This window comes from Lathamus discolor, chromosome 12, assembly GCF_037157495.1.
Source record: "Lathamus discolor isolate bLatDis1 chromosome 12, bLatDis1.hap1, whole genome shotgun sequence".
NCBI classification, from domain to species: Eukaryota; Metazoa; Chordata; class Aves; order Psittaciformes; family Psittacidae; genus Lathamus; species Lathamus discolor.
Window position 1 is genome coordinate 1,184,976 of NC_088895.1, and position 27,149 is coordinate 1,212,124.

Consider the following 27,149-nt stretch of genomic DNA (forward strand, 5'->3'; position numbering starts at 1 on the left):
CTCAAGGATGAGTCGGAAGCTCTCACTGCTCCTTGAACAAGTCTAAGCACTCCAGCGCTGTGCTCCCCAGCCCTGCGCCTCTCATTAGCCCTTTAATTTGTTGCCGCTTATTTTTACACGCCTCCCCTGCAGCAGATTGCAACTCGCTTCCCTGCATCCCCTCCCTGAGTGACACAGGAACACTCTGACCCCTTTGATCCTCTGCGAGCATCCCCCATGGGGCGTAACGGAGACTCCCAAGTGCAGATGGGAGCAAAGGGCTATGAGCAGGAGGTCAAGGGAGGGGATTCCACCCCTCTGCTCTGCTGAGATCCCCCCCTGCAGTCCTGATCCAGCTCTGGAGAAGACTCCAGGCAGACCTTATTGCAGCCTTCCAGTACCTGAAAGGGGTCTATAAGATGGGGAGAGACTTTTTAGCAGAACCTGCTGTAACAGGACAAGGGGTGATGGTTTGAAACTAAAAGAGGGGAGATTCAGGCTGGATGTGAGGAAAGAATTTGTTACCGTGAGGATGCTGAGGCACTGGCACAGGTTGCCCAGAGAGGTGGTGGCTGCCCCATCCCTGGAGCCATTCCAGGCCAGGCTGGATGTGGTTCTGAACAACCTGGTCTCACTGAAGATGTCCCTGCTCATTGCAGGGGTTGGACCTCATGAGCTTTGAAGGTCCCTTCCAGCCCAAACTGTTCTATGATTCTGAACTGAAGCCCTACAACAGCCTGTCTCTGCATGGATCAGACCCTCATCTGTAACACAAAGGTCCAGCACATCCCTCTCCACCATCCCAAGCATCCAAGGGGCAGCTGGAGCCGCCTTCCCCTCCAGATCCTGGGAGGAGCAGCAGCGGGAGCCAGCAGAGGCAGGATGGGGAGCACGCAGCGAGGTCACCTTCGCAGTGAGGCTCTTGTCATCTGCACAGATTCACTTCCCTGCACTCGCTCCCTGCAGCTCCCGGGATATTTACATAATCGGATCACAGGCGGCTGATGGAAAACACAAGGACCAGCCCCGGAGCATCCGTCCCCTCGCGCTGCGGGCAGCACAGCACAGCCTGCCCCTGCCCTGCCTGTGCACAGAGCCGGGCCCGAGGCTGCTCATGTGCTCCAGCCAGGAGTAACTGATTTCTGTGCTTCAGCCCTGACTGCCTTGAACTGCCCTGAGGAGCCGTGTTCATCCTCATGGGCTGATGGGGATGGAGATTGGGAATGGTCAGGAAGAGCCCTTGAGGTACTTGTGCTAAAGTCTGGCTTTGGGCACCCGGTCCTGCAGGTGACACAGCTGAGAGCAGAGAATCACAGAATCCCACAATGGTTTGTGCTGAAGGGACCTGAAAGCTCCTCCAGCTCCAACCCCTGCCACAGGCAGGGACCCCTTCCACTGGAGCAGCTTGCTCCAAGCCCCTGTGTCCAACCTGGCCTTGAGCACTGCCAGGGATGGGGCAGCCACAGCTTCTCTGGGCACCCTGGGCCAGCACCTCAGCACCCTCACAGGGAAGAGCTTCTGCCTAAGAGCTCATCTTTTTCCTGCAAGGAACTACCCACCCACCCAAGCACCCTGTGCTCCCATGGGAAGTGTGTCAGGAAGCCTGTGGCAGGAGCAGGGTGTATTTTCACCTGCTGCCAGGAGATGGCTGGGCTCCCTGCGCTTCCCTGCAGCGATGGTTCATGTTTCAGTAAAGAAGATTTGGAGACCTTTGCCTTGCAGAGCCCCCAGACACCCCACAGGAGTCTCTCTGGGCAGGCTCCATGCAGCAGCATCACCCAATGCTAACACAAGGCACAAAATGGGACTCATGCAGGACAAGGTGACCACATAGCTGGGAGCACCATCCCGCCGTGATGGTGCTGTCACGATCTTGGTCCCCCTCCCTCTCATTCCCTACAACCCTGCCCTGCTCACCCTCCTCCTGCCTTCCTAATCCACCCCTCCACACAAAGCATCACTGCTTCCTGGGGTCAGTGTCCCCCTGCCCACAGCTCTGAGGCCCCCACCCCACAGTGACAGGCTGAGAGAGCCACAACCACCCCAGGAGCTGCTGCTCTGCTCCCATCCTGCTGCTTCCACGGCACCTTTCCCCTTCAGACATGTGGAGCTGCTCCTGAGCTACCAGAGGATGCTGCTGTTCAAAGCTGATCTCTAACACGCACCTGAAACCCTGCTCCCTCCCCAGCCCCTCTCACCTCCTCAGTGTTCGGTCAAATCCCGTTTCTGCTGCTCCTCTACCCAGTGTTTGTGCTGTTCCCACTGTCCAGATGGCTTCACTCAAGCCTTTATCACACTGCTGCCACTGCAACCTCCTCCTTTCGGGGCTGGACAAGGCAGGCATTGCTCTGCTTGTCTCTTCCCAAAAGGCTGCTACAGAACCCGTCTCTCCCCAGCCGTTTCCTGCACACATCCCAGCGCTGCTCTGCCTCCGAACCACCTCGGCAGCACCAAGGGCTCCGCTGTCACCTCCCACTGCTCCCACCGTGCTGCCAGCCCCACTCCAGGAGCTTCCACGTCTTCCCAGGGAAAGCACCGCACATTCACCCCCGGAGCTGCTCCGAAACACAAGGCACCACCTCAGGAAGCCTTCTCCCTGTTAGCTACAACCTTCTGCAAGTGGGGACAGGCTCCCAAGTGCCCCCAGCTCCTGCTGGGGATTACATTATTAATGCTGTATTTAAAGCCCACTTAAACAAGACACAACCTCCTTTAGCCCAGGGCGAGCACAGCACGGCGGTAGCACTGCTTCATTCACAAGTCCCCGAGCTCTACTTCAGTACGTTCTTCCAGGTCTGTGAGGCTTTGGGGCTGGGTTTGCTGGATTTTCCCCTCAGTTTTGCTCTCCCTTCCCTCCCCAGAGCTCCCCAGGGAACAGGAGGCTCCCCAAAAGGGCATTTGGCTGTGACAGAGGCAGATCCGCACCCCAAACAGACACTGTCCAAAACAGAAGCCGAGAGCAGGGTCACGCTGCGCAGGGCAGGGAGCAGCGCTGGAGCCAGCACACGCTTCCCGACTCAGCCAGCCCGGCTGGGAAGCACAACCAGGCCCCGAGGGGGTTAAATCCCCGCTCGTGTGAAACAAGGGCAGCTTCATGGAGGTCAGTGAGGATGTGACTGCCGTGTGGGTCTGAATGCGCAGCGGGAACCGGCCCCCGGTTCTGTGCCCATCAGAAAGCCTTGCCCCGGAACGGCAGAAAGCCCCTTTGCATTCCACACCTCCACCCGGCTTTTAACATCCACGGTGTGTCAGTCTGGAGCAGCCTCTCCAGAAAGCATGCCATGAGGACACAGCAGACCATCCGTTCTGCTTCCCGAGCTGCCTGTTCCTAACTTCCCATCCCCTCACCATGGCACTGAGCTGGCACCAAGCCCCTAGCCATGCCCAAGCCCTGAGCAGACACAATCCAGCCCACAGCTCCAGTGGGAAGCTGGTGCTTGGGGACAACACGGGGCCATGCCGGGGGGAAGAAAGACGACGGAGGGAGGAGGAGGAAACCACAGCAACTTACGTTGATCATAGCATTGGAGGTGATGCGGAAGAGCGTGGCGCGTTCATTCACTGCCTTGATCTTCTCGCCGCTCTCGGCCGGCAGCTTGAGGTTCTCCAGCTCGCTGAGCGAGCGCTGCAGGGCTGCCCCGTGCTTGGCGATCAGGTCATTGCAAGTGCTCAGATCCTCCAGCTTACTCGAGAGGGTTTTCAACGTGCCGTGCAGCTCGCTCTTGTCTGACTGCGAGGCAGGCTCCTCATCGCCCGAATCATCTGCAAAGGGAGGGATGGAGGAGAATCAGTTTCCATGGTTACCCCCGGACGTGGCGCGGGCAGGGGACCTCCTGCCTCCCCCCCCGTGCACAGGCAGCTCTGCCAGGGATGGGGCTGTGGCCACCGTGTCCCCCCAGGAGCACAGCATGGAGTGTTGGAGCAACACAGGAGTCACCCGGAGCGCAAAGGAGGTGACCGAAGGGCTCCCATCACTGTCACTGAGACTTGGGTAAGGGCTGAGCAATGGGGGGGCAAATACCAGGGGGGCCCAGTGCAGTGTGAACCTCCTGAGGTCCTGAGGGCTCTGCACACTCTGCTTTGGGCAGGATGAACTACTTCACACAAGGGAAAGGGCAAAAAGGCACAGAGCAGCCTTTACCCAAAACCATAATTACATCCTCAGAGAGCAGAAAATCCAGGACTGACAGCTCAGGTACAGCACAATTGGATATTCCAGCAATTCCAGAGCACTGAGGTGACTTAAAACCAGAAAACCAACTTAAAACAGAGCAGTGAGTATAATGCATCTCTCCAGGCTGCCCCACCACTCCCCAGGAGGTGAGGGGCTGCAAGAGGAGGCACTGCCCAAAGCAGGTATGAAAAGCCAGAGCAGAGCAGGTCCTGTGCTGGGTCTGCACCACATCCTTGTGGCCAAACTCAAGCCAAGGTTTCCCCAGGTGCACCCAAAACCCACTGAGGCAGCAGAGCAGGGAGCAGCCCCTTCATCTCCCCTCCCTCCAACAGCTCTTTCTAGATTAGAAAGAGGTGAGGACCAGCAACACTGGTTCAAAACTTGCTCAGCCTGGAGAAGAGAAGGCTCCTGAAGGGGAGACCTGAGAGCAGCTCCAGTGCCTGAAGGGGCTGCAGGGAACCTGGAGAGGGGCTTGGGACAAGGGCCTGTAGGGACAGGCCAAGGGGAATGGCTTGAACCTGCCCGAGGGGAGACTGAGCTGAGCTCTTAGGCAGAAGCTCTTCCCTGTGAGGGTGCTGGGGCGCTGGCACAGGGTGCCCAGGGAAGCTGTGGCTGCCCCATCCCTGGCAGTGCTCAAGGCCAGGTTGGACACAGGGGCTTGGAGCAAGCTGCTCCAGTGGAAGGGGTCCCTGCCCGGGGCAGGGGTTGGGGCTGGAGGAGCTTTCAGGTCCCTTCAGCACAAACCATTGTGGGATTCTGTGATTCTATGGCTGGGGGACTTAAGAGGATGAGGACCGGGTAAGCCTGAGACACGTGAAAGCTATAAATCATGGACCTTGGGATGCCTCAGTTACGAGGAGGGGCATAACATCCCCTTTCTGGGCTGTAAGGGGAGCAGAAAAGCCCATAATTCACTGACAGGGGTTGGGGTGTATCCGTGGCTCATTTATGAGATCTTTCAAAATGCTGTATATCTTGTGAGGGATGTTCAGCCATCGCTCATATCCACTGCACTGCTCTTGGGCAAGCTAAGGGCAATGAGAGACAGAGCTGCCTTCATGGAACAGCACCAAGGCTGCTCCCAAGGCAAGAGCCAGAGCAACCTGGAAAACAGCAAAGGACTCAGGGTCGAAGCAGCAGCAGAGCACACACGGTGCTGCACCAAGTCTCGTGGCTCTGAAGCTACCCAAAAAGGATGTGATGGGACAAGGAAGGACATGGGAGAAGAATTCAAAGCCCTGCTGGGGAACAAGGCACAAAGCAACATAGAATCAGGGCAGCATCTCCCGAAACAGCCTCCTGATCCATCTGCAACCCAGCCCCGAGCATCCTCACACGACAGCCACGAGGAGCAGTGGTTAAAGCCGGGAGGTGAAGCACCTTATGGCCGCTGAGGATAAAGGATTACCAGAGCCAGCACTCCCAGTCCCCAAGGAAGCTCCCTGAGAACTTCCCGGGGAAGGAGAGCAGCTGGGAGAGGGCTGGGGAGCCATGGAGCTGGTGGGACAGCTCCACTCAGGGATGGGAGCACACACAGTGCCAGGGAAGTCTTCAGCATAGGCAGAAGAGACAGGCAGGGGAAGGGGAATGGGAACAGGCAAAATTTGCAGGGCTCCATCCCAGGAAGGTGCACAGAGGCACCACAGGGATGGGCATGAGCTTACACCACAGCATCCTGTATGTGCCAACTGCACGAGATCCAGCAGGAAAATTTAAGCCACTTTTCCACCAGTAAGGAAATAACCAAAATCTCCCTGAGGCCCCCTTTCTGTTCCAAATGTTTCCAGTATTCCCACGGTGCCTTTCATTCCAGGGCACACAAAGGCAGGCTGCTCTGTGGCAGCACATACGCACCGCCCTGCGCACTGAGCAGTGCCTGTACCTGTCCTGACCTGGTGCACGGGAAGGATGGAGCAGGGTGTACCCTGCAGCACACAGATGCTCGCTGGGACAGGGACCTCGTGCTGCTCTGAGCCACCTCCCTGAGGTTTTCCAGGGCAATCTTGGGTACAGGCTGGAATCCATCACCTTCCCTAGTCTCCACACAAAGACAGCATGAGCTTTCACCAGATCTACTGAGCAGCAACACAAGTTCCACCCGCAGGCACGGATCCAAATGATGCTTGGACGAGCATACTCGGTGGGAAGAGGGGGGTGGTGGACTTTACACAGCTCAGCCTGGTCCCAGTTCAAGGTCCCTGGAAAGAGACCTTAAAGCTCCCCCAGTCCCAGCCACTGCCACAGGCAGGGACCCCTTCCACTGGAGCAGCTTGCTCCAAGCCCCTGTGTCCAACCTGGCCTTGAGCACTGCCAGGGATGGGGCAGCCACAGCTTCTCTGGGCACCCTGTGCCAGCGCCTCAGCACCCTCACAGGGAAGAGCTTCTGCCTAAGAGCTCAGCTCAGTCTCCCCTCGGGCAGGTTCAAGCCATTCCCCTTGGCCTGTCCCTACAGACCCTTGTCCCAAGCCCCTCTCCAGGGTTCCTGCAGCCCCTTCAGGCACTGGAGCTGCTCTCAGGTCTCCCCTTCAGGAGCCTTCTCTTCTCCAGGCTGCCCCAGCCCAGCTCTCTCAGCCTGGCTCCAGAGCAGAGCTGCTCCAGCCCTCGCAGCATCCCCATGGCCTCCTCTGCCCTCGCTCCAACAGCTCCATGTCCCCCTTGTACTGAGGGCCCAGGAACACGCTCACATTCTGCCCACACTGAAGCGGGTGCCCCACAAGCTGAGCCCCTTCCTCCCCATCTCACACTTTGTTGCGACTTCCAGGCAATGTTGTTCCTGTTATTTGTAGGGCACTCCATAAGCGGTTGCCATGGGAACAGCAGCATCACCATAAACCGGGAAGATTATTTTTGGCTCTGTGATGCTATTTAATCCATGTAACACGGATGGGCAGCCACCGTCCCTAAGCTTTCCCTCGCTTGTTCCTCAGCCGGGAGAGCAACACAAGCCCTCAGTGCCCAGGGCAGCTCCCCACCAGGAGGCCATTAAGGCAGGAGCTCTCTTTATAGCCCGTTTTCCAGCTCTACAATACCCCTCGGCTGAATTGCTCCCATCACTTGCTATTTCCCCGGAGCCGGTGGGACGGCGCTGGCTGGAGGCATGACGTGGGGACTTCCCTGCGCTGGGAATGCTCCTGCCTGCATCACCGCCCACGGGGCAGGCAGTGACACAGAGCCCGCCAGAGGCAGCACCATGCTCCCACCCAGCCTGCTCAGTCCTTCAGAGCCGGGGAGAGCCTTGCCATGGGATAACCAGGAGCAGGAAAAGGACTGAAGGGCTCAGCGTTAGACCCATCATTCCAAGATTCCCAAAGTGCATCCGGAGCCTGGCTGCGACACCTCCAGCCCAAAGCACCAGCGCTATACGGCACCACACCAGTGAGTCCCTGCTTACCGCCCTTTCCAGGTCCAGCACCATATCCCGCACCTTCCTTCTCCACGCTGTGAGCAGAAACCTTCCCGAGTATCCTCACTTTCAGGGAAAGTCCTCATTCTTCCTACATCACCTTTTCCCTGACTCTCCTGCAGCCCCGAGCTGCTACAACCGCTCACCAGAGCCTCCAGAGCCTCCCAAAGGCAGGGCTGCCCTGTGCGAGGAATGGAACCTGCCTTGCTGCTGGCAGGGAAGGGAATGAGCAGAGGGAGCTGGAAGGGTGGGATCGGTGCTGCAGGAGCCAAGCCAAGAGACTGGCTCCTGCACCACGGCTCTGCAGCGCCGGGAACCCACCGAGGAGACAGGAAAACCTGACAGCAAACAGTGCACTGCAAATGCCCTCTGCACCCAACCAGTACCAGTCACCTACTGGGAAAAGAGATGGTCGAGAGCTGTCCAAAGGTAAAACCAGCACAGAACAGAAGCAGCACTGAGGGCTTGAATTGAAACAGCGTTCCTGGGCTCCCCCACAGCCCCCAACCACCCCTGCACTGAGGATGGGGCATCTCGGCAGCTGCCTTTCTCTCTACCAGCAGCAAGAAGGCGGCAAGAAGGCTCCTTAAGAGACCTTAGAGCAGCTCCAGTGCCTAAAGGGGCTGCAGGAAACCTGGAGAGGGGCTTGGGACAAGGGCCTGTAGGGACAGGCCAAGGGGAATGGCTTGAACCTGCCCGAGGGGAGCCTGAGCTGAGCTCTTAGGCAGAAGCTCTTCCCTGTGAGGGTGCTGAGGCGCTGGCACAGGGTGCCCAGAGAAGCTGTGGCTGCCCCATCCCTGGCAGTGCTCAAGGCCAGGTTAGAGCACCCTGCTCCAGTGGAAGGTGAGCGGCTCCCAAAGCAGGAGAGCCCAGCCCCGCCGCTGCTGCACTCAGAACCAGCAGGCAGCACGTTTAGAGCAGCAGCATGAGACTGCTGCCAGAGACAATAAAGCTTCCTGCTGAAAAAGCAGAGCTTTACCTTTCCCAAGAGCCCCTCTGTGCTCAGCCCTCAGGTCAGTGTTTATCACCACCTCAGGCCACTGGGAACACTTAGCACCCCTATTTCCTTCCAGCACTTACAAAGGAGCATTCATTTAATGCCTACACATCTCTGTCACCTGGTTTTAGGGCTCTGATCCCCAGAGCCATCCCCCAGCCCTTGATGATGACAAAGGCAGCCCCATGTGTCTGGACCAGGGATCTAACTCCAGCTGACTGATCCAGGGACAATGAACCTCCGCTGAAGTCCTGCCCCCTCCTTCCCTTGCCCCGGGGAAGGAAAAAGCTCCATCCACATCACATCCAGCAGTAGATGGTGCCTGGCCATTGCCTGGGGAAACGCCACCAGAGCGCAGGGAAGGACCACGGGATGCTCGGGGGATGCAGTGCGCCAAGACGTGTCTGGGAACAAGATGGAGAATTCACTTCTGCAACCAGGAGCAGTCCCAGAACATCCCCATTGCACCCACCCCAAAACTATCACCTTGTTGAGCCATGAGAGGAGCATCACAGACTGTGCCTCAGTGTCCCCCCCACTGCCAGCCAGAGCCAGTGCCTGGGAACCACAGACCCACAGGATCCCAGCCTGGTTTGGGTTGAAGGGACCTTAAAGCTCCTCCAGCTCCAACCCCTGCCACGGGCAGGGACCCCTTCCACTGGAGCAGCTTGCTCCAAGCCCCTGTGTCCAACCTGGCCTTGAGCACTGCCAGGGATGGGGCAGCCACAGCTTCTCTGGGCACCCTGTGCCAGCGCCTCAGCACCCTCACAGGGAAGAGCTTCTGCCTAAGAGCTCAGCTCAGTCTCCCCTCAGGCAGGTTCAAGCCATTCCCCTTGGCCTGTCCCTACAGGCCCTTGCCCAAAGCCCCTCTCCAGGTTTGCTGCAGCCTCTTTCAGCACTGGAATCATGGCACATTTGCTGGGTTTGGAGAGGATAAAGCAACAGTGTGGGACAAGGACGGGATGGACAGGACACAACCCAACAACAAAATACTACAGGAAAACAGCAATTTTTCATCCTTAGCCTCCTTTTTCCCAGCTCCACCCCTGTGCACCTTCTCCTGCCTTTCCCCACATCTGTCCTGGAGTTTTGTATCTAAATCCCTGAAAAATTCCACAGTTAGTTGGTAAAAGCCTTTTCTCCCCACAGAGCAGAGCAGAAGAGGTCTATGAGAGCAGCAAGCACCAAGCCAACCTCTGCTGTGGCAATCCCAGACAAACCTTCGAGCCCTTGCTCCTCACAGATGTTTCCACATGTAAACACCACAGAAACCAATCCCACCTCCCTAGGAGATTCCCCGTTTATCCCAACATCAACCAGAGTCCCTGCTGACACCAGGAGAGGGATTCAGAAACGCCAGCCCTTCCTGCCTGGGGTTGTCCAGATCTCTTGGAAGCACTGATCACCCCTCGTTGCTCAGCCAGAGCAATTTCCACGTTGGCTCTAGAAGACACATCTGCTTTCATCCCTTTTAATAGCTATGAATATTAAATGGAAATGGGTATCTATATTTAATAGTCCAGCCTGGCTGCCAGAAGATGGATGGGTTTTGCAGCACCTCCAGCTGCAGGCACAGGAGGTTCTTTTGTGGTTACAAAGAATGAGGCTGGAAATGAAGCACCAAAATAGCACAGCAAATAATCACCCATAAATCATTCCAAACTGGGGTGATCACTTCCCAGCTATCACCAGCCCTGCTGATGCAAATGGAAAGCTGTTCAAGCACATGGAGCCTTAAAAACAGCAAATAGTGGGTGCTTGTGGCAAGCAGGGACATCTCCTGAAGTCACATTCAGTGCAAGCTGATCATGGGCCAAGCAGGAGGACCCCAACCCAGTGATGGGGCTCCACAGAACAAATCCAGAGCAAACAACACTTGCCCCACTATAGCACAGGACCAGGAGCCACCCTTGCAGTAAGGGTCTTGGAACCAGTGAAGCCACAGCAGGGATGAATCCTGACCCACCCTGCGCTGCCAGCTTCCTTTCCTAGGAATTATCTACTAAAACAACAAGCCTGACTGTGGAGCACACATGCCAGGCCACGGATGCACAGAAAGGATTTGTTTCTTGCAAAGCAAAGCAGTGGGAAAGCACAACTTATTCCTATTACAATTACTGCAGCATTCCCAGTCCAGCTACTGAGTATCTTAACACTGATGATGGTACCAGTCAATGAGGCTCAGCAGCAAATGCTGCACCTCATCTGGACTGTGCCCATTCTCCTCCCAGCACATACAGGATCCTCTGATCAACCAATCCCCTGAGCAACTCCAATAGCTGTTAGGTGAGGCTACAAAGACATACAGGGGGTTGGGCATGCCAAACAGCAGGGTTTAAACTCAAAACAGGATGGGAGAAAGAGTGTAGAGCAATCCAACCCAACAGACAGGTTAGCGGGAAAGGGGCCAATGATCATGGAACCCCAGCCTGGTTTGTGCTGAAGGGACCTTAAAGCTCCTCCAGCTCCAACCCCTGCCACGGGCAGGGAGCCCTTCCACTGGAGCAGCTTGCTCCAAGCCCCTGTGTCCAACCTGGCCTTGAGCACTGCCAGGGATGGGGCAGCCACAGCTTCTCTGGGCACCCTGTGCCAGCGCCTCAGCACCCTCACAGGGAACAGCTTCTGCCTAAGAGCTCAGCTCAGTCTCCCCTCGGGCAGGTTCAAGCCATTCCCCTTGGCCTGTCCCTACAGTTCTATCACTACAGCCCCTCTCCAGCATCCCTATAACCCCCTTCAGACACCGGGAGCTGCTCTGAGGTCTCCATGCACCTCCTCTTCCCCACGCTGAACAGCCCCAGTGTTCTCAGCCTGTCCCCATACAGGAGGTGCTGCAGCCCCCGCTCATCCTCGTGGCTTCCTGTGGACTTGCTCCAACAGCTCCAGGTCCTTGTGTTTGGGACAGCAGAGCTGCACACAGAACCAGGCTGAGTCCCCAGCCAGGACATTACCCATGACAGCCCTGCAGGGAGACCCACACTGCCTCTGCCTTCATGACCAGCTCCACCAGAGCAGTAGACACTGACCCCACCGACACCAGATCTGTCCTAAACAATCAAGTCATTTGCTCCTGACTGACAGATGAACAAAAGCAATGAAGAAATGTACAAACTGTGGCATTTAATTGTGTCTGTCCATTAAGTCACTCAACCCTTTAGGATCCAGTGATTACTATGGATGTGCACAGGTCTCCTGTGCTGAAATGCAGGAGATGCTGCAGTTTGGTGGCACCACAAGTGTGGGAAGATGTCCTCGTGTCTCTGCACGGGCTGCAGGCAGGAGCAGCTTGCGCAGCCCGAAGCAGGGCAGCAGCATCAGCAATGGCACAACACTGAAATGTCCTGGTAACTGGGAGGCCATGAGCTGTCTTCAGAGCAGACACCCACAGACGTGACCGCTGCGGCCATGGGGAGATGCTCTCTTCTTGCACAAACAGCAGCAGCAGCGCCTTGGCACGCAGCTACGGAAAACCACCGGAGGTCTTGGATGTCCTCCCAAGTGCGTCACTGAGCATCCATTTTTAATGATGCTTAAACATTTTCCACCCTCAGGTCTAGCTACGATTTCAGCAGCGCGAGGCCTCTCCTGACATCCACCAGTGACCCACGGCAGCGCTGATGGGAGCTGGGAACCGGACAGCACGAGACAGGCACATCAGCCAGCACACACCGCACCCTCCACAGGAGAACATCATCCTTGCTGCAAGCAGGAGCGCTCCCAGGGGGTTCACAGAATCACAGTCACAGCTTGCTTTGTGTCGGGAGCAACCTCACCCAGCCCCAACCCCTGCCACAGGCAGGGACCCCTTCCACTGGAGCAGCTTGCTCCAAGCCCCTGTGTCCAACCTGGCCTTGAGCACTGCCAGGGATGGGGCAGCCACAGCTTCTCTGGGCACCCTGTGCCAGCGCCTCAGCACCCTCACGGGGAAGAGCTTCTGCCTAAGAGCTCAGCTCAATCTCCCCTTGGGCAGGTTCAAGCCATTCCCCTTGGCCTGTCCCTACAGGCCCTTGTCCCAAGTCCCTCTCCAGGTTCCCTGCAGCCCCTTTAGGCACTGGAGCTGCTCTCAGGTCTCCCCTTCAGGAGCCTTCTCTTCTCCAGGCTGCCCCAGCCCAGCTCTCACAGCATCCCCATGGCCTCCTCTGCCCTCGTTCCAACAGCTCCACGTCCCTCTTGTGCTGCTGCCCCAGAGCTGGATCAGGGCTGCAGGGGGGGTCTCCACAGAGCACAGCAGAGAGGTAGGATCCCCTCCCTCAACCTGTGAACAAAGATGCCCACCTGATCTCCATAGCCCGTGACAAAGGGAAAGACACATGGCAGGCACTGCAGACAAAACCCACCCCATATCACAGCCTGGTTTTCCCTTACCATTATCATTAGTAGTAGTATATTGTACTTATTAAACTGTTCTTATCTCAAGCCATGGGTTTTACATACTTTCAATTCTCTCCCCATCCCGCCCGGGGCTGAGTGAGCGGCTGCTGGTGCTGAGTTGCCAGCTGGGTTTAAAGCACACCACCATTAAAGCATGCCCTTATGTACATCTAAATCCACCCATGCTCAGGTTACTGGTGTGTAAAAGGATCAGGGCAGGTGTAAGTTACCCACCTTCCTCCAATTCCCAAAGGTCAGGACACACCAGCGCCAAGGGAGTGATGCTGCAGGACCTGGAAGTCTCCCGGCCCCTTTGCTCTGCTGCCCAGCACGTAACTGAGGGCTCCAGGAGTGGGGAGGGGGAAGAGGGTCACAAGCAGCCCCCCAAAAGGCATCTGACACCCCCTTCCCACTGTGTTTGCCTTTGGATTTCAATGCTGCCCCCCTGGTCCTTGCAGGCAGGCAAAGCCCCGGAGCACACATCTGCACCAGCCTGCTCTGAGCACCGGCACAGCCTCAATAAGGGCTTGAACTGGAGGGAAAGACAAACCCCCAGTGAATCCCTTTGTAGGTGAAGATTTTCCAGCAGAGAGCAAGGGGAAGCTATGGGGAAACACAGAACCCAACCTAAATGCCAGAGACCTCAATGGGGTGTAGAGCAAACCTGCACTGGGATTGGGGAATGCAGGGAGGGCGCAGTGCTGGGACCCCACCACGGGCTGGAGCCTCACAGACACATGTGGTGACAGGTCTAAACCCTTCCCTGCTCCTTCCCCTCGCTGGCACCCAGCCTTCCCAAAGAGGCCAGAGCAGGCAGTGCACAAAGCCGTGTTCTGCTCCAAGGGGACACAAGAGCGATCAGGAATGGGCACACAGCCCCAGCACAGCTCCTACAAGGGAAAGGTGATTTCAGCAGTTCCACTCAGTGACAGATTCGAGCCAGGGCCCTGTCACACATTCAGAGCTCACAGAACCACAGAATCCCAGCCCAGTTTGGGTTGGAAGGGGCCTTAAAGCTCCTCCTGATCCAGCCCCTGCCACGGGCAGGGACCCCTTCCACTGGAGCAGCTTGCTCCAAGCCCCTGTGTCCAACCTGGCCTTGAGCACTGCCAGGGATGGGGCAGCCACAGCTTCTCTGGGCACCCTGTGCCAGCGCCCCAGCACCCTCACAGGGAAGCACAACAGGTTAAAGTCACCCTTAAGCTCCCAAGCCCCTGCCAGGTGACCCAGGAGCCTCAACAAGCTCTGCAGGATCACAAAGCAGGATGGCAGCAGCTTGCTGGGGCTGGCCACACACTGCTCTTGACACAGCACTACTATGGATGATTTACTGCAGCAAGATCCTCTGAAGCAGGAGTTCACCTCTGGATTCTCTCTGCTGTCAGCAGCCCTCAGCCCAGGCTTGCCTGGGGAAGAGCAAGGACCGGAGAAGGTCAGCCGCTGAGATGCAGCATCTTCTTGTGCTGTGCTGGCTCAGTGCAGCCTTGTCACTAGTAAAGGAATAAACTACAGAATTCCATTTCTGCTGTGCACAGGGCCCCTCTTGGCAGAGCATTCAGATGGAGCTGGAAGCTCAACTCCTCTCCAGTTCTATAAGTGCATTTCTGGTCTCTAATCACACCCTCAGCCTGGCAAGGGGACCACTTCCACCCTAATTACTCTGCTTTGTATTTAAGCCACAGCTAATAAACCCAGATTATTAGTGACTGCTGCCCATGAGCTCCAAGGAGAACACCTCCTGCCTCGTGCCAAACTGCTCTGGCACCCATCCTGCACCGCCAGCACTGGCAGTGCATCCAAACCGACCAGCACCTGCATGCCCTTGGGGCGCATCCTCTTCCTACCAAGCAGGAACCATTTGAATGAACCCTACAAATGAAGGGGAAAGGGGCTGAGAGGGCATCAGTCCCACAGACAGTGAGAAAGGGCAGAGACTTCATTTCAGCAGGGACCTGCTCGAGTGAGTCCAGAGGAGGCCATGGGGATGCTGCGAGGGCTGGAGCAGCTCTGCTCTGGAGCCAGGCTGAGAGAGCTGGGCTGGGGCAGCCTGGACAAGAGAAGGCTCCTGAAGGGGAGACCTGAGAGCAGCTCCAGTGCCTGAAGGGGCTGCAGGAAACCTGGAGAGGGGCTTGGGACAAGGGCCTGTAGGGACAGGCCAAGGGGAATGGCTTGAACCTGCCCGAGGGGAGACTGAGGGGAGACTGCTCTTAGGGTCCTCAAAGGACAGGGCTTGGAGCAAGCTGCTCCAGCGGAAGGTGTCCCTGACCATGGCAGGGGTTGGAGCTGGAGGAGCTCTAAGGTCCCTTCAACCCAAACCAGGCTGGGATTCTGTGAACTATGGAAAACCCTGAGAACATCTGAATTAGCAACTTCAGAACAAACGAAGCGCGCTGTGCTCCGTGCCACTCGCTGCTGCAGGGATCTCAAGGCCACCTCATGCCTTCCCAGTCCCAAAACAGAAATAATCCGACCTGAGCCTCCCTTGGGACACATCTCCCTGGGTTCACTCCCTGTCGTTCCCGAGGTCTCCCAGAAGCCCCAGCACTGTTTCACCACCGCCCGCCTCCCCCTCCATTTCCACACAACAGCAGCCAGCCTGGGTTCAGCTTTTTGTGAGAATGATTCTGGTTTGGGGCATTTTATCCTGCACTGAAGCCTGGTTACATAAAGTGCTGCGCCTGCGTGAGCACATCTCCTGTTCCACACGTGTCCTTACATCACCCAGCGAGAGAAAGGGCTTGAGAAGAGAACCAGAGGAACGACCGGGATTTGACAGAAAAGCTTTTCTATTCTTCCTGTCATCTGAAGCCTGCTGTAAACCCCCCATCACTTGAGTTTTGATTTGACCTCTTTGCCTTTCTCCTGCCTTTGCCTTTCCTGGGGGAAGGAAATCACATTTAGCCACAATAACTTCTTGTGAAGTGACGCTTGAGAGCAGGACGGGGATGCACGGCCACTGTGCAGGGACCAGCTCAAGCGATGGCTCATGCTCACACACCACACACTGAGGAGAAGGAAACGGGTGGTGGTGACCTTAACACTTGTGTCTAAAGAAGATGGGATAACTCATCCCCAGCTGAAGATGGCCCTGCTCATCGCAGGCAGCTGGACTACACCAGCTTTACGTTTCCCTTCGACCACAGCTATTCCATGATCTCACCTACCTTCGGGCAGCCAGAAATGGAATGGCCAAATCTGAGCAGATCCATGCCCACGCTTCCCTCAGGGTCAGAGGTGACCAATTTTGGGAGGAAGGGAAGAGCTCTTGGAGGTGCTGGTTCTCTACTGACAACAAGGACAGCACTGGGTGAAGCTTTGACATTGGAGATAACGTGATCCCACCTAGTGTGAGGCAAGATGAAACCCACACAGGACAAAGTGACACGATTCCTAATGGATTTCTGTAGGAGATGCTGACTTGATTCCTGAAGAATTTTTTTTGTCTAATTTGCCCCTTTTCCTTCCTTAAACCTATTAATTGTCCCAAACTACAGGGAAGGAGTAACTATGACATGTGAGCACCCAGGAAGCCCAGGAGTACATCACCCAGTGCCACCAGTGCAGCAGGCACAGGCCCTCTAGGCACCACAGCAACTCAACATGACACAGGAAGGACTGAGCTGCCAGTGCCTTAGAGCAGAGAAGGTCAAGAGCATCCTGCAAACCCTCGTTTCTCCCCATCACGCCTTCTCCTTTGCTGTGAGCAGTCTGGGTTCGTTTGGCCACTCCACCAAGGAAGCAACACAGAAGTGGTCCAAATTGGAAGGCAGCAGCCAACCCCCCAGAGCTGGTCTGCATCGCAGCATCCAACCCAGGAAAAACACACCCAAAGTGTTCAGCAGCACGGCCGGAACAGGGATTTCTGCCCCAAAGCAGCCCTGATCGGGACAGAGCATCACTCACTCCAGAAAGGACAGAGCTGAGCTCTCCTGGGACTGGCAATGGGGAATGGCTGGAATAACCTCAGGAGCGGTAACAGACGGGAGATTAGAGTACACAGCCTGAAATTAACAGCTCACCAGCACTCAGGTGCTGCTGGAGAACATCTCTGCCCCTCCTGGGACGTCAGACTACAGTATGGGCAGGGTGGATTACAGTGCAAACACCATTATCACCACAGAATCATCCCGCAATGGTTTGTGTTGGAGGGGACCTTAAAGCTCCTCCAGTCCCAGCCCCTGCCACGGGCAGGGACCCCTTCCACTGGAGCAGCTTGCTCCAAGCCCCTGTGTGCAACCTGGCCTTGAGCACTGCCAGGGATGGGGCAGCCACAGCTTCTCTGGGCACCCTGGGCCAGCGCCTCAGCACCCTCACAGGGAAGAGCTTCTGCCTAAGAGCTCAGCTCAGTCTCCCCTCGGGCAGGTTCAAGCCATTCCCCTTGGCCTGTCCCTACAGGCCCTTGTCCCAAGCCCCTCTCCAGGTGCTTCAGCAGCGTCACAGGAAAGAAGCTCCCATTTCACCTCAACAGCAAAGTCATTTGGCTTTAACTGAACAAATCCATCTGATTTACTGAAACCACGACCAGGTCTGACCAGGCTGCAGCAGGAACCACTTTCCCCATGATAAAACAACCAATTCCTCTCTGTGATATTACAGACACGTAATAAGAACAATCTACCATCAAATGTAACTCCCTCAGCAGCAGAACACAGTAAATCAGAACCAGGGGTGATTCTAACACCTGACAAAGCAGAAAGAACAAGCTGCCGCACACGTTACAAACCTCAAACCAAACCCAGAAGGACATTGCACGTGATTCCCCAGAGTCCCATCCCTGCTGCCACATGAACGCCAACAGTGCACCCGCACAGAGCATGGTCTGTATCTCCCTGCGTCCCGGGGCTCCTGTATGGGGTTAAACACCCCCCATCACCCCGGGAATGCACCTCGCCCGCTGGCGCAGCCCCTCCATCGCTCCCGAGGAGCCCAGGCCGGGCCGGATCCCTGCGGCACGGCGGGAGGATGCCGGGAATGCCACTAACCCTGGTGAAATTTATTCAGGCAGGCGGCGTTGCAGAAGGCGCGGATGGATCCCGTCTCCCAGCAGCCCCTACCCTTCATCCCCACAGCGGGACCGCTCTCGCAGAGGCTGTGTGCGACATGGCTCGTGGCTTTAGGATGGAGAAGAAGGGAAAGAGAAAGAAAGGAGAAATGAAAACGTCCAAATGTCCTTCTCCAGCAGCAGCGCGGCGGCCGCAGCGCCGCACTTACAGCTCCACGCTGCCCATCACCAATGCTTGCCACATGCTGTCAGCAGAGCACAGCAACCATCAAACCACCCTCTTACCAGCATGCACCACGGAGCCAGGCTTAACTCCCTCCCTGCCAGAAACAGGCAGCATCCTGCCCAAAAAAAGCGGGGGGGGAAAGAAAACCAGGAGCGCAGGAGTCCTGCCTGGGGGAGGTGTTGCTGCAGATGCCTCTGGAGCAATGCTGTTGGGTATTCAGCCTGAAAACCAAAGGGATGCTCTTTTGGGGAGGAAGAAGGTATTTGGGGGCTTGTCCCTTTAAATGTTGCTGGAGGTTATTTTTAGGCCCTTTGCTTAAAATATACATCAGAATTTCTTTATTTGTAGCTGAAACTTCATTATACATTTTCCTCACGCTGCTGCTTCCATCCCCCAGCAGCTCAAGAACAAAACCTCAGAGGTTTCACAACCACATGGCTCCTGAGGTCTATTTTCTCACCCCTCCGCAGTGGGATGATTGGATTTTCCCAACCTTTCCCATTTTACAGGTCTGGGGGATTTGAGCACATTGAGGGGGAAATGCGGCATAAGTCACAGTTCATAGAACCATGGAACCAACCAGGCTGGAAAGCCCTTTCAGCTCATCAAGTCTGCTCTTTACCCCAGCACTGCCAAGGCCATCCCTGCCCCATGGCACTGAGGCCTCGTCTCCACGGGCTGTGAACACTTGCAGGGCCAGTGCCTGCAGCCCTGCCCTGGGCAGCCTGTTCCAATGCCTGAGCACCCTCTGGGGCAGGAATTGTTCCTCAGCTCCATCTAAACCTGCCCTGGTGCTGCTTGAGGCCGGTTCCTCTTGTCCCATCCCTTGTTCCTTGGGAGCAGAGCCCAGCCCCTCCTGGCTCCATCCTCCTGTCAGGCACTTGTAGAGGGAAATTCAATGTGCTGGGCAGTAACACACACAGCCACAGCATGGGATGCTGGACACCACACGCTGGCAAGTACCAACACATAGTAAGAGCTCATACTTGTAGTTCTCTCCCTTTAGCTGTACTGCAAGAACCTGACAGCAAAGAGGGCAAGGCTCATAGTCCATCTTTTAAACTGCGACTGCTCTCCTTGTATCCATACCATAAAAAAGAGGCAGGAACTCTGCAAGATTCTGGGTGGAAAAGGGACAAATCCTGGAAAAAACAAGCTATTGCCACACTATGCCTTGGAGGCAGGGAAACGCCAGGCTAGCAAGGCACATGCATGCAAAAACATTTATTCCCTTGTCTGCAGACATGTTCGTGCCTTAGGGAAGAACCAGCCACTTTTCAAGGGGAAAATGTCACAACCACCACAAGAACAGCAAGTGTTAACTGGAGGGAGAGGCCTTGGGGGGGTTTAGGCCAAAACCAGCACTTCCATTTCTGTTATCAGCTCCTAGAACCAGATGGAGCCAGGATCTGTGCCTGACACTAACATCAGAGCCAATACATCTCTGTGTCTATGTATCAGTGTGTGTACACATACACCCGAAGAGAGGCAGACACACACATGCACACACACATGGATACACATCTCTCATACTCACAGAATCCAGCCTGGTTTGGGTTGAAGGGACCTGAAAGCTCACCCAGCCCCAACCCCTGCCACAGGCAGGGACCCCTTCCACTGGAGCAGCTTGCTCCAAGCCCCTGTGTCCAACCCGGCCTTGAGCACTGCCAGGGATGGGGCAGCCACAGCTTCTCTGGGCACCCTGTGCCAGCGCCTCAGCACCCTCACAGGGAAGAGCTTCTGCCTAAGAGCTCAGCTCAGTCTCCCCTCGGGCAGGTTCAAGCCATTCCCCTTGGCCTGTCCCTACAGGCCCTTGTCCAGAGCCCCGCTCCAGAGGTCAGGATGAAATGGCTTCTTACTTCCTACAGGAAATACTCAAACCATGATGTTACTTCTTGCTGAGCGAGAGGCAAGTCAGTACATGAGTCAGAGGTGGGAAAGGCTTTGGTCACCCAGGGGCGACCCAGGGGAGCAGGAAAACACCAGGAGAGGAACGATGAATGAGAGGAGCCAGAGGAGGAAATTCCACCTCCCTGTGGCACATGCAGCATCCCGAGGGACACACGCTGCCTCCCAGACCACCAGAGCTCTACCCTCAGGCTCCAGTGGCAATATCAAACCATTCTGTTTGCAGACAACTGTATCAGATAGTAAAAAACACCCCGTACCTTGATGCTTCCACCTTCCAAACACCCGGTGTGGAAGCAAACCAGGCAGGAATGTTGCTGGGATGATGTAGTTCGGTTTTAGTCTGACTCCTTTGTCCAAATGCAACACCAAAGCGGTCTCCACTTTGGTTTTGCATTTCAGCTTCAACTGTTTTCTGGCTTCGTGTTCCCAAGCATGACCCCTACCACAGAGCCCCAGCACAGCTCCGAGGTCTCTGCTCTTTAGTGTGACATTTCCTCTACTCACCATTCTCATTCAGCTCACCCTGAAAGCACCCATAGCCCTTAAGTTTGGAGCATCTTTATACCTGTACACATCCATCTCCCAAGCCAATCCACGAAACATGAGGTGAATTTAAAATCCCAGAGCTCCAGGGGGACTGGGGCACTGGAACAACTCCAATTCAAGCCCATCCATTAAAAATGCATGCAAAACACTTGATTTGTAGCAGTTGAAACACCTTCCCCTGGTTTAGGTGCAGAAAGCAGTGCTGGGTGCAGTGGGGAGCACGGGCTGCCCCATGCAAAGACTTGCTGTGCCTCTGCAAGCCCTGAAGACCACTCACACATGGGAAGAGTCATCCTTTTATGAACTTATACATCAGTTGCAGCATCCAACCAACTTCAAGGTCTCCCTCAAACACTTTCGCCCCCATTGCACACCTGAAAGGAGCACAGCCCCACAAGCTGCAAGCCCCAGCACTCAGCCAGCACCAGCATCCCAGAGCCCAGCCCTCCTCCTGCCCCGTTAGAGGCTGTAGGTATGGGATTACATACTGCGCTTCCCACAGCACCTCCTCCTCATCCAGGGCTCAGGAGGCTGCGGCTCCGCGAGGAGGGGACGTGTGCTGGGAGATCACACCTGGAGGGATGCGACCAGAGGTGACGGTTCCCCTGGGATGCTCTCTGCAGGCTCCATCTCCTCATTGCTTCCCTTTCCGTTCCCTCTCCTCTCTGTAGATCTCATTCCCCCAGCACTCGGGGCTGGGAGATGCCTCCTCCTTCTCCTCTTCCTCCTCCTTCTCCTCTTCCTCCTCCTCCTCCTTTCCCTCCTCCTTCTCCTCTTCCTCCTCCTCCTCCTTTCCCTCCTCCTTCTCCTCTTCCTCCTCCTCCTCCTTTCCCTCCTCCTTCTCCTCTTCCTCCTCCTTCTCCTCTTCCTCCTCCTCCTCCTTTCCCTCCTCCTCCTCTCGCTGTCCTGCACTGCCCCAGCACACAGCAGGCACGGAACAGGCTCAGAGAAAGCAGGAACTTTGGACATCCCAGCTAGTTGGGTTTGGGAGAGCACCAAGACCTCTCCTGGGGCGCTGGAGAGCAACAACAGCCACACACGGACAGGCTCCTCACCACATTCCAAGTCCTCACTTCAAGCCATACAGAAGCCAGCATGGCAAAGCACCTTCAAATAACTCGGGGGGCTTCTGCACGCAATGGGATCCTGTACAAGGCACTCATTAGAATAACTATTATGGTATAACAGAGTTGTCCTGACACAGACCTGTCAAACACTGCCCTGAAAATGCTGTTTCCACATGCCCCTGCTCTAGAACTCATTTGCAGGCACGGAGTTGGTTATTCCCAGCACCCAAGTGATTTTCTTGCTCCACACCGAAGGGAGCATCTCTGCCCCCTGCAGACACATGGAGGAAAGGGCCACCCTTCCCCTAGCAGAAACCTCCAGTGTTGGAAGGCATCATCACATCTCCATAACCTGCTTCCTTTCTGTAGGTTTTAATTACCATTTGACTTTAAAACTCTTCCTGGAATGCTGGGTGTTCCTCACAACGCCCCAGAAGCCTGCCTTTCTAAAGAGTGATGCTCCAATAACACCCGTATTTACCTACACAAGTGAGAAATAAAATGAATCTTGAATATAAACCTGCCTGAAAGCAGCCAAAACACCACTAATTTCCATTGTAGACGATTATACATATATAAATACATATAGGATTGATTGGTGATTTACCCCCTGCTCTGGGGAAACCCCCCCTGCAGCCCTGATCCAGCTCTGGGGCAGCAGCACAAGAGGGACCTGGAGCTGCTGGAGCGAGGGCAGAGGAGGCCATGGGGATGCTGCGAGGGCTGGAGCAGCTCTGCTCTGGAGCCAGGCTGAGAGAGCTGGGCTGGGGCAGCCTGGACAAGAGAAGGCTCCTGAAGGGGAGACCTGAGAGCAGCTCCAGTGCCTAAAGGGGCTGCAGGAAACCTGGAGAGGGGCTTGGGACAAGGGCCTGTAGGGACAGGCCAAGGGGAATGGCTTGAACCTGCCCGAGGGGAGACTGAGCTGAGCTCTTAGGCAGAAGCTGTTCCCTGTGAGGGTGCTGAGGCGCTGGCACAGGGTGCCCAGAGAAGCTGTGGCTGCCCCATCCCTGGCAGTGCTCAAGGCCAGGTTGGACACAGGGGCTTGGAGCAAGCTGCTCCAGTGGAAGGGGTCCCTGCCCGTGGCAGTGGCTGGGACTGGAGGAGTTTTAAGGTCTCTTCCAACCCAAACCAGGCCCCAGCAGACACCCCTCCACTGCTGCCTGGCAGAAGCAGCACATCCATCCATCCATCCATCCATCCATCCATCCATCCATCCATCCATCCATCCATCTCTTGCCAATGGAGCCAGTGAAAGAGGCCACATGTAACTATCCAGGAAAGATTTCCTTGCAATAAAACCAAACCTGAGCAGAACACAAAGACAGAACCATCCTACCCTCTCACCGCTGACCTTCACTTCCCAGCACATTCATTTGAACTGAAACACTCCTCAGCAACACAAGAATCATCTGTTTCCCAAGCTGGACCCCAAAGGAACATCTGTCAACAGCCAAGCTGATTCCAACGCCAGGAGCCAGGCGCTGCAGGAGCACAAAGCACCACAAGATGCCAGCACAGCCCGGCTGGAGGAGCCGTGTCCACCCCGGCAGCTCAGTGTGCACTGTTCTGATGCCATCACGGGGTACCCCTGGGCTCTGAGCACCCGGAGCCAACCTGGCCCCAGGGAAAGAGCTGCGATGCTGGGGGTAGGAGTAGCAGCGCTCCCCCCCCATGGGAGCTACTCTCCTGACCCATGCAGAGCATTGGAGCAGCGTCTGGCTGCCAAACCCCTCTCCTGGAAGCCATCCATCAAGCATCAGCAAGCAAATACCTTCAGCACCAGGCTCTCTGCAGGGATGTCTGCCATGCAGGAGCTGGGGAGCCTCAGGGCAAATCCTGATGAGTGTTCACCGGAGTCAGGGCTGCATGGAAGAGAGTGTCAGAGGAGGATAAACCCTCTCCTGTTGCCCTACCTTGGCACAGAGCATGGACCAAACCACCAGCAACCCTGTGCTGCATCCTGAATCACAGCATCCTCTTCATCAGTGGCTGTAGGGACAGGCCAAGGGGAATGGCTTTAACCTGCCCGAGGGGAGACTGAGATGAGCTCTCAGGCAGAAGCTCTTCCCTGGGAGGGTGCTGAGGCACTGGCACAGGGGTGTAGGGCAGGAGCTGACTTGCTCCATGCGACACAACCCACGCTGCAGCAGGGATTCCTTCCTGTCCTCCACTGCTCGGTGTGGACCAGCTCTGCCGCCTGCACCGCTGCCCAGCCAGCCCCCAGGGACGTGCTGCAGGCTTCCTGGAGGGATCAGCTTTCATCTCATCACAGGCTCATCCCAGACTGACTCATTTCTAATCAGGAACTATTGTTGTTATTGTCAGGTCAAAACTGAGCTTCCTCCAACAGGCTTTTTCCGTGCCAGTGAAAAAAAGCAGCACTTGGGAGTTTCAGAGGCCTAAAAATAACACTGAAATCCAGGGAAGTGCTGACGTGAGCTGGAAACGCTCCCCCTGGAGTTCCCGGAGATGAAAGTCCTCATTAGAGAACCTACTGAGAAGCTCCCCATGAACACACAGCACTTGAGCCCAGAACCCCACTGTGTGCGGGGCTGCACGCCCAGAGCATGAGCAGCAGCTCAGGGAGAGGATCCTGCCCCTCTGCTGCATGAAGGGGAGACACCCCTGCAGCCCTGATCCAGCTCTGGGGCAGCAGCACAAGAGGGACGTGGAGCTGCTGGAGCGAGGGCAGAGGAGGCCATGGAGCTGCTGAGAGGGCTGGAGCAGCTCTGCTCTGGAGCCAGGCTGAGAGAGCTGGGCTGGGGCAGCCTGGACAAGAGAAGGCTCCTGAAGGGGAGACCTGAGAGCAGCTCCAGTGCCTAAAGGGGCTGCAGGAACCCTGGAGAGGGGCTTGGGACAAGGGCCTGTAGGGACAGGCCAAGGGGAATGGCTTGAACCTTGCCCGAGGGGAGCCTGAGCTGAGCTCTTAGGCAGAAGCTCTTCCCTGTGAGGGTGCTGAGGCACTGGCACAGGGTGCCCAGAGAAGCTGTGGCTGCCCCATCCCTGGCAGTGCTCAAGGCCAGGTTGGACACAGGGGCTTGGAGCAAGCTGCTCCAGTGGAAGGGGTCCCTGCCTGTGGCAGGGGTTGAGCTGGAGGAGCTTGAAGGTCCCTTCCAACACAACCAGGCTGGGATTCTGTGATTCTAAAAACTGCACTAAAAACTCCCTACAGGTGAAACGTGCCTGGCTTCAACATGTAAGTAACGAACATCCATCCTCAGTGCTTGGCAACAGCTCAAGGCATGAGAGGCAGCGAGAGCCGGGGTGTGCGAGCAGGTCACGGGCCTCAACCATGCAGAGCTGCAAGCATAGCAGCAAGTTAAACTTCAACCCAGGCAGAGCATTAGAATCAGCACCCCTGCACTTGCGGTCAATAGAAGGGACCATCTGCGCTGACTTTCATCCCAACTCTGGTTTTAAGGATACCGAAATGACAAATCAAGCTAATATTAGCCAGGGCAGCAGAGAAGGAATGGCACGGATCATCCTTCCCACTTCTGCCACCAACGCAGGAACAGGGATTTTTAAGATCTCAGGGAATACAATCTGCAGGCCAGGAGAGAGCCACGGAGGCAATTCCTTGGTGACAAGCTGGGAATGTTCAAGTGCACCCGCTCTCCAAAGGACAAGGCAAATGGTGGGATGAGCACCAGGATGGTTCACCAAGGCCAGCAAAGATGTGAGCTGCCGTTCTCCCTTGGCCTGTCCCTACAGGCCCTTGTCCCAAGCCCCTCTCCAGGTTTCCTGCAGCCCCTTCAGGCACTGGAGCTGCTCTCAGGTCTCCCCTTCAGGAGCCTTCTCTTGTCCAGGCTGCCCCAGCCCAGCTCTCTCAGCCTGGCTCCAGAGCAGAGCTGCTCCAGCCCTCGCAGCATCCCCGTGGCCTCCTCTGCCCTCGCTCCAGCAGCTCCGCGTCCCTCAGTCAGTGTCAAAGTTTCCTTTGAGATCACGGTAAAACCAACTCCACCCAGGATGCTGTACACACCCCAGAGCCAGCGACACCTCGCAGACCCCGTGTGCTCACCCAGCACCCCAAGGCTCCGTTGTCGGCCAGCATCCTCGCGTTGCACACTCCATCCCCCTCCTCCTGCAGGAGCATCTTCCCAAGCACCAGCGTGGGGGCAGCGGCTCCTCCCCACGCTGCTGCTGCAGCTCCTCACCCCTCCCCTCCTCTGCACTGTCACGCTCCTCGGGGGTTATTTTTAGGGGGTTTATGAAGGCAGCCTCACCTGTAGCACTGAGTGCATCAGAGCCCAAGCTGCTGCATGAGCAGCTCCGGGGGCCCAGGCAGGGTCAGTCACTGCCCCAGGCACAGCTCACAGCTCACAGCCTGCTCCAGCAGCTGCAGATCAGGAGCCCTGAAGCGTGTCAGGAATTGAAGCACAACCTGCCAAGAGCACCCAAGTGCAGGGTGACAGCTCGGGAAGCAGAGCACCAGGGTTCCCTTTGCCTCCTGCTCCCCCAGGACAATGGGGTGGTGGGGATATTCCAGTGCCATCGGGCAGGAGCAGGAGCACGTCCTGCAGATGCAGTGGAGCTGGACATCACTGTCCATCCCACATCTAAACCCCACTTGCACACCACACGCTTGCAATGCTAACATGGACTGCTGCCCCAGTACCATTCCACACACAATAGTGGGCTTTTTTTCCACAGGAGACCTTACAGCAGCTCCAGTGCCTAAAGGGGCTGCAGGAAACCTGGAGAGGGGCTTGGGACAAGGGCCTGTAGGGACAGGCCAAGGGGAATGGCTTGAACCTGCCCGAGGGGAGACTGAGCTGAGCTCTTAGGCAGAAGCTCTTCCCTGGGAGGGTGCTGAGGCGCTGGCACCGGGTGCCCAGAGAAGCTGTGGCTGCCCCATCCCTGGCAGTGCTCAAGGCCAGGTTGGACACAGGGGCTTGGAGCAAGCTGCTCCAGTGCAAGGGGTCCCTGCCCGTGGCAGGAGGTTGAGCTCTAAGGCCCTTTCAACCCAAACAGGCTGGGATCCCAGGACTCCATGATTCTGCCAGTGTTTCCCTTGCCTTTCGCTGCTGCTGTCACACACAAACCCTCTCCCATCCCTGCACACCAGCTCCTTCGCTCACTGCAGCGGAGGTGGCCTCAATTCCACAGTCCCCGCTGAGCTCCTGCTGGAATGTTGAATCTGTGCTGTTACATAAGCCACATTTTCGGTGTTCCTTCCCTCTAAACCATCAGCACAGATTCCACCTGCAACAGGATCACAGAGATCAGAGTGCTGTGCCTGGGAAACAAGGGCCAGAGCAGCGCCCACCCCAGGAGGTACGCGCATGGCCTGGGTAACTCCATCCCCACGTGCAAGTGCAAAACAGTGGCAAGAGGATTCCAACCAGGTATTTCCTGGCTTGTGAAATACAGGGAGATTCCTAAAGATTTCTCCGCTCCCCGCCACATCTGCACTGCACTGCAACTGGAGGCTGTACAGACCTCAGACTGACTATAGCCCATCTCTGCTGAATGC

At 56.4% G+C, this 27,149-nt stretch overlaps 1 protein-coding gene across 5 annotated transcripts in view; it reads right to left on the bottom strand.

The window, feature by feature from the left end:
• OSBP2 (oxysterol binding protein 2) overlaps positions 1-27,149 on the bottom strand; it is an 82,337-nt gene that overhangs the window by 25,836 nt on the left and 29,352 nt on the right. For 4 of the 5 annotated variants that reach the window (XM_065692158.1, XM_065692160.1, XM_065692159.1 and 1 more), the window contains one exon: positions 3,491-3,741. In XM_065692158.1, the coding sequence (XP_065548230.1) occupies positions 3,491-3,741 (251 nt within the window). Of the gene's footprint in view, positions 1-3,490; positions 3,742-23,586; positions 23,662-27,149 lie in introns of those variants that run through there. The other variant, XM_065692162.1, reaches the window with a different exon arrangement.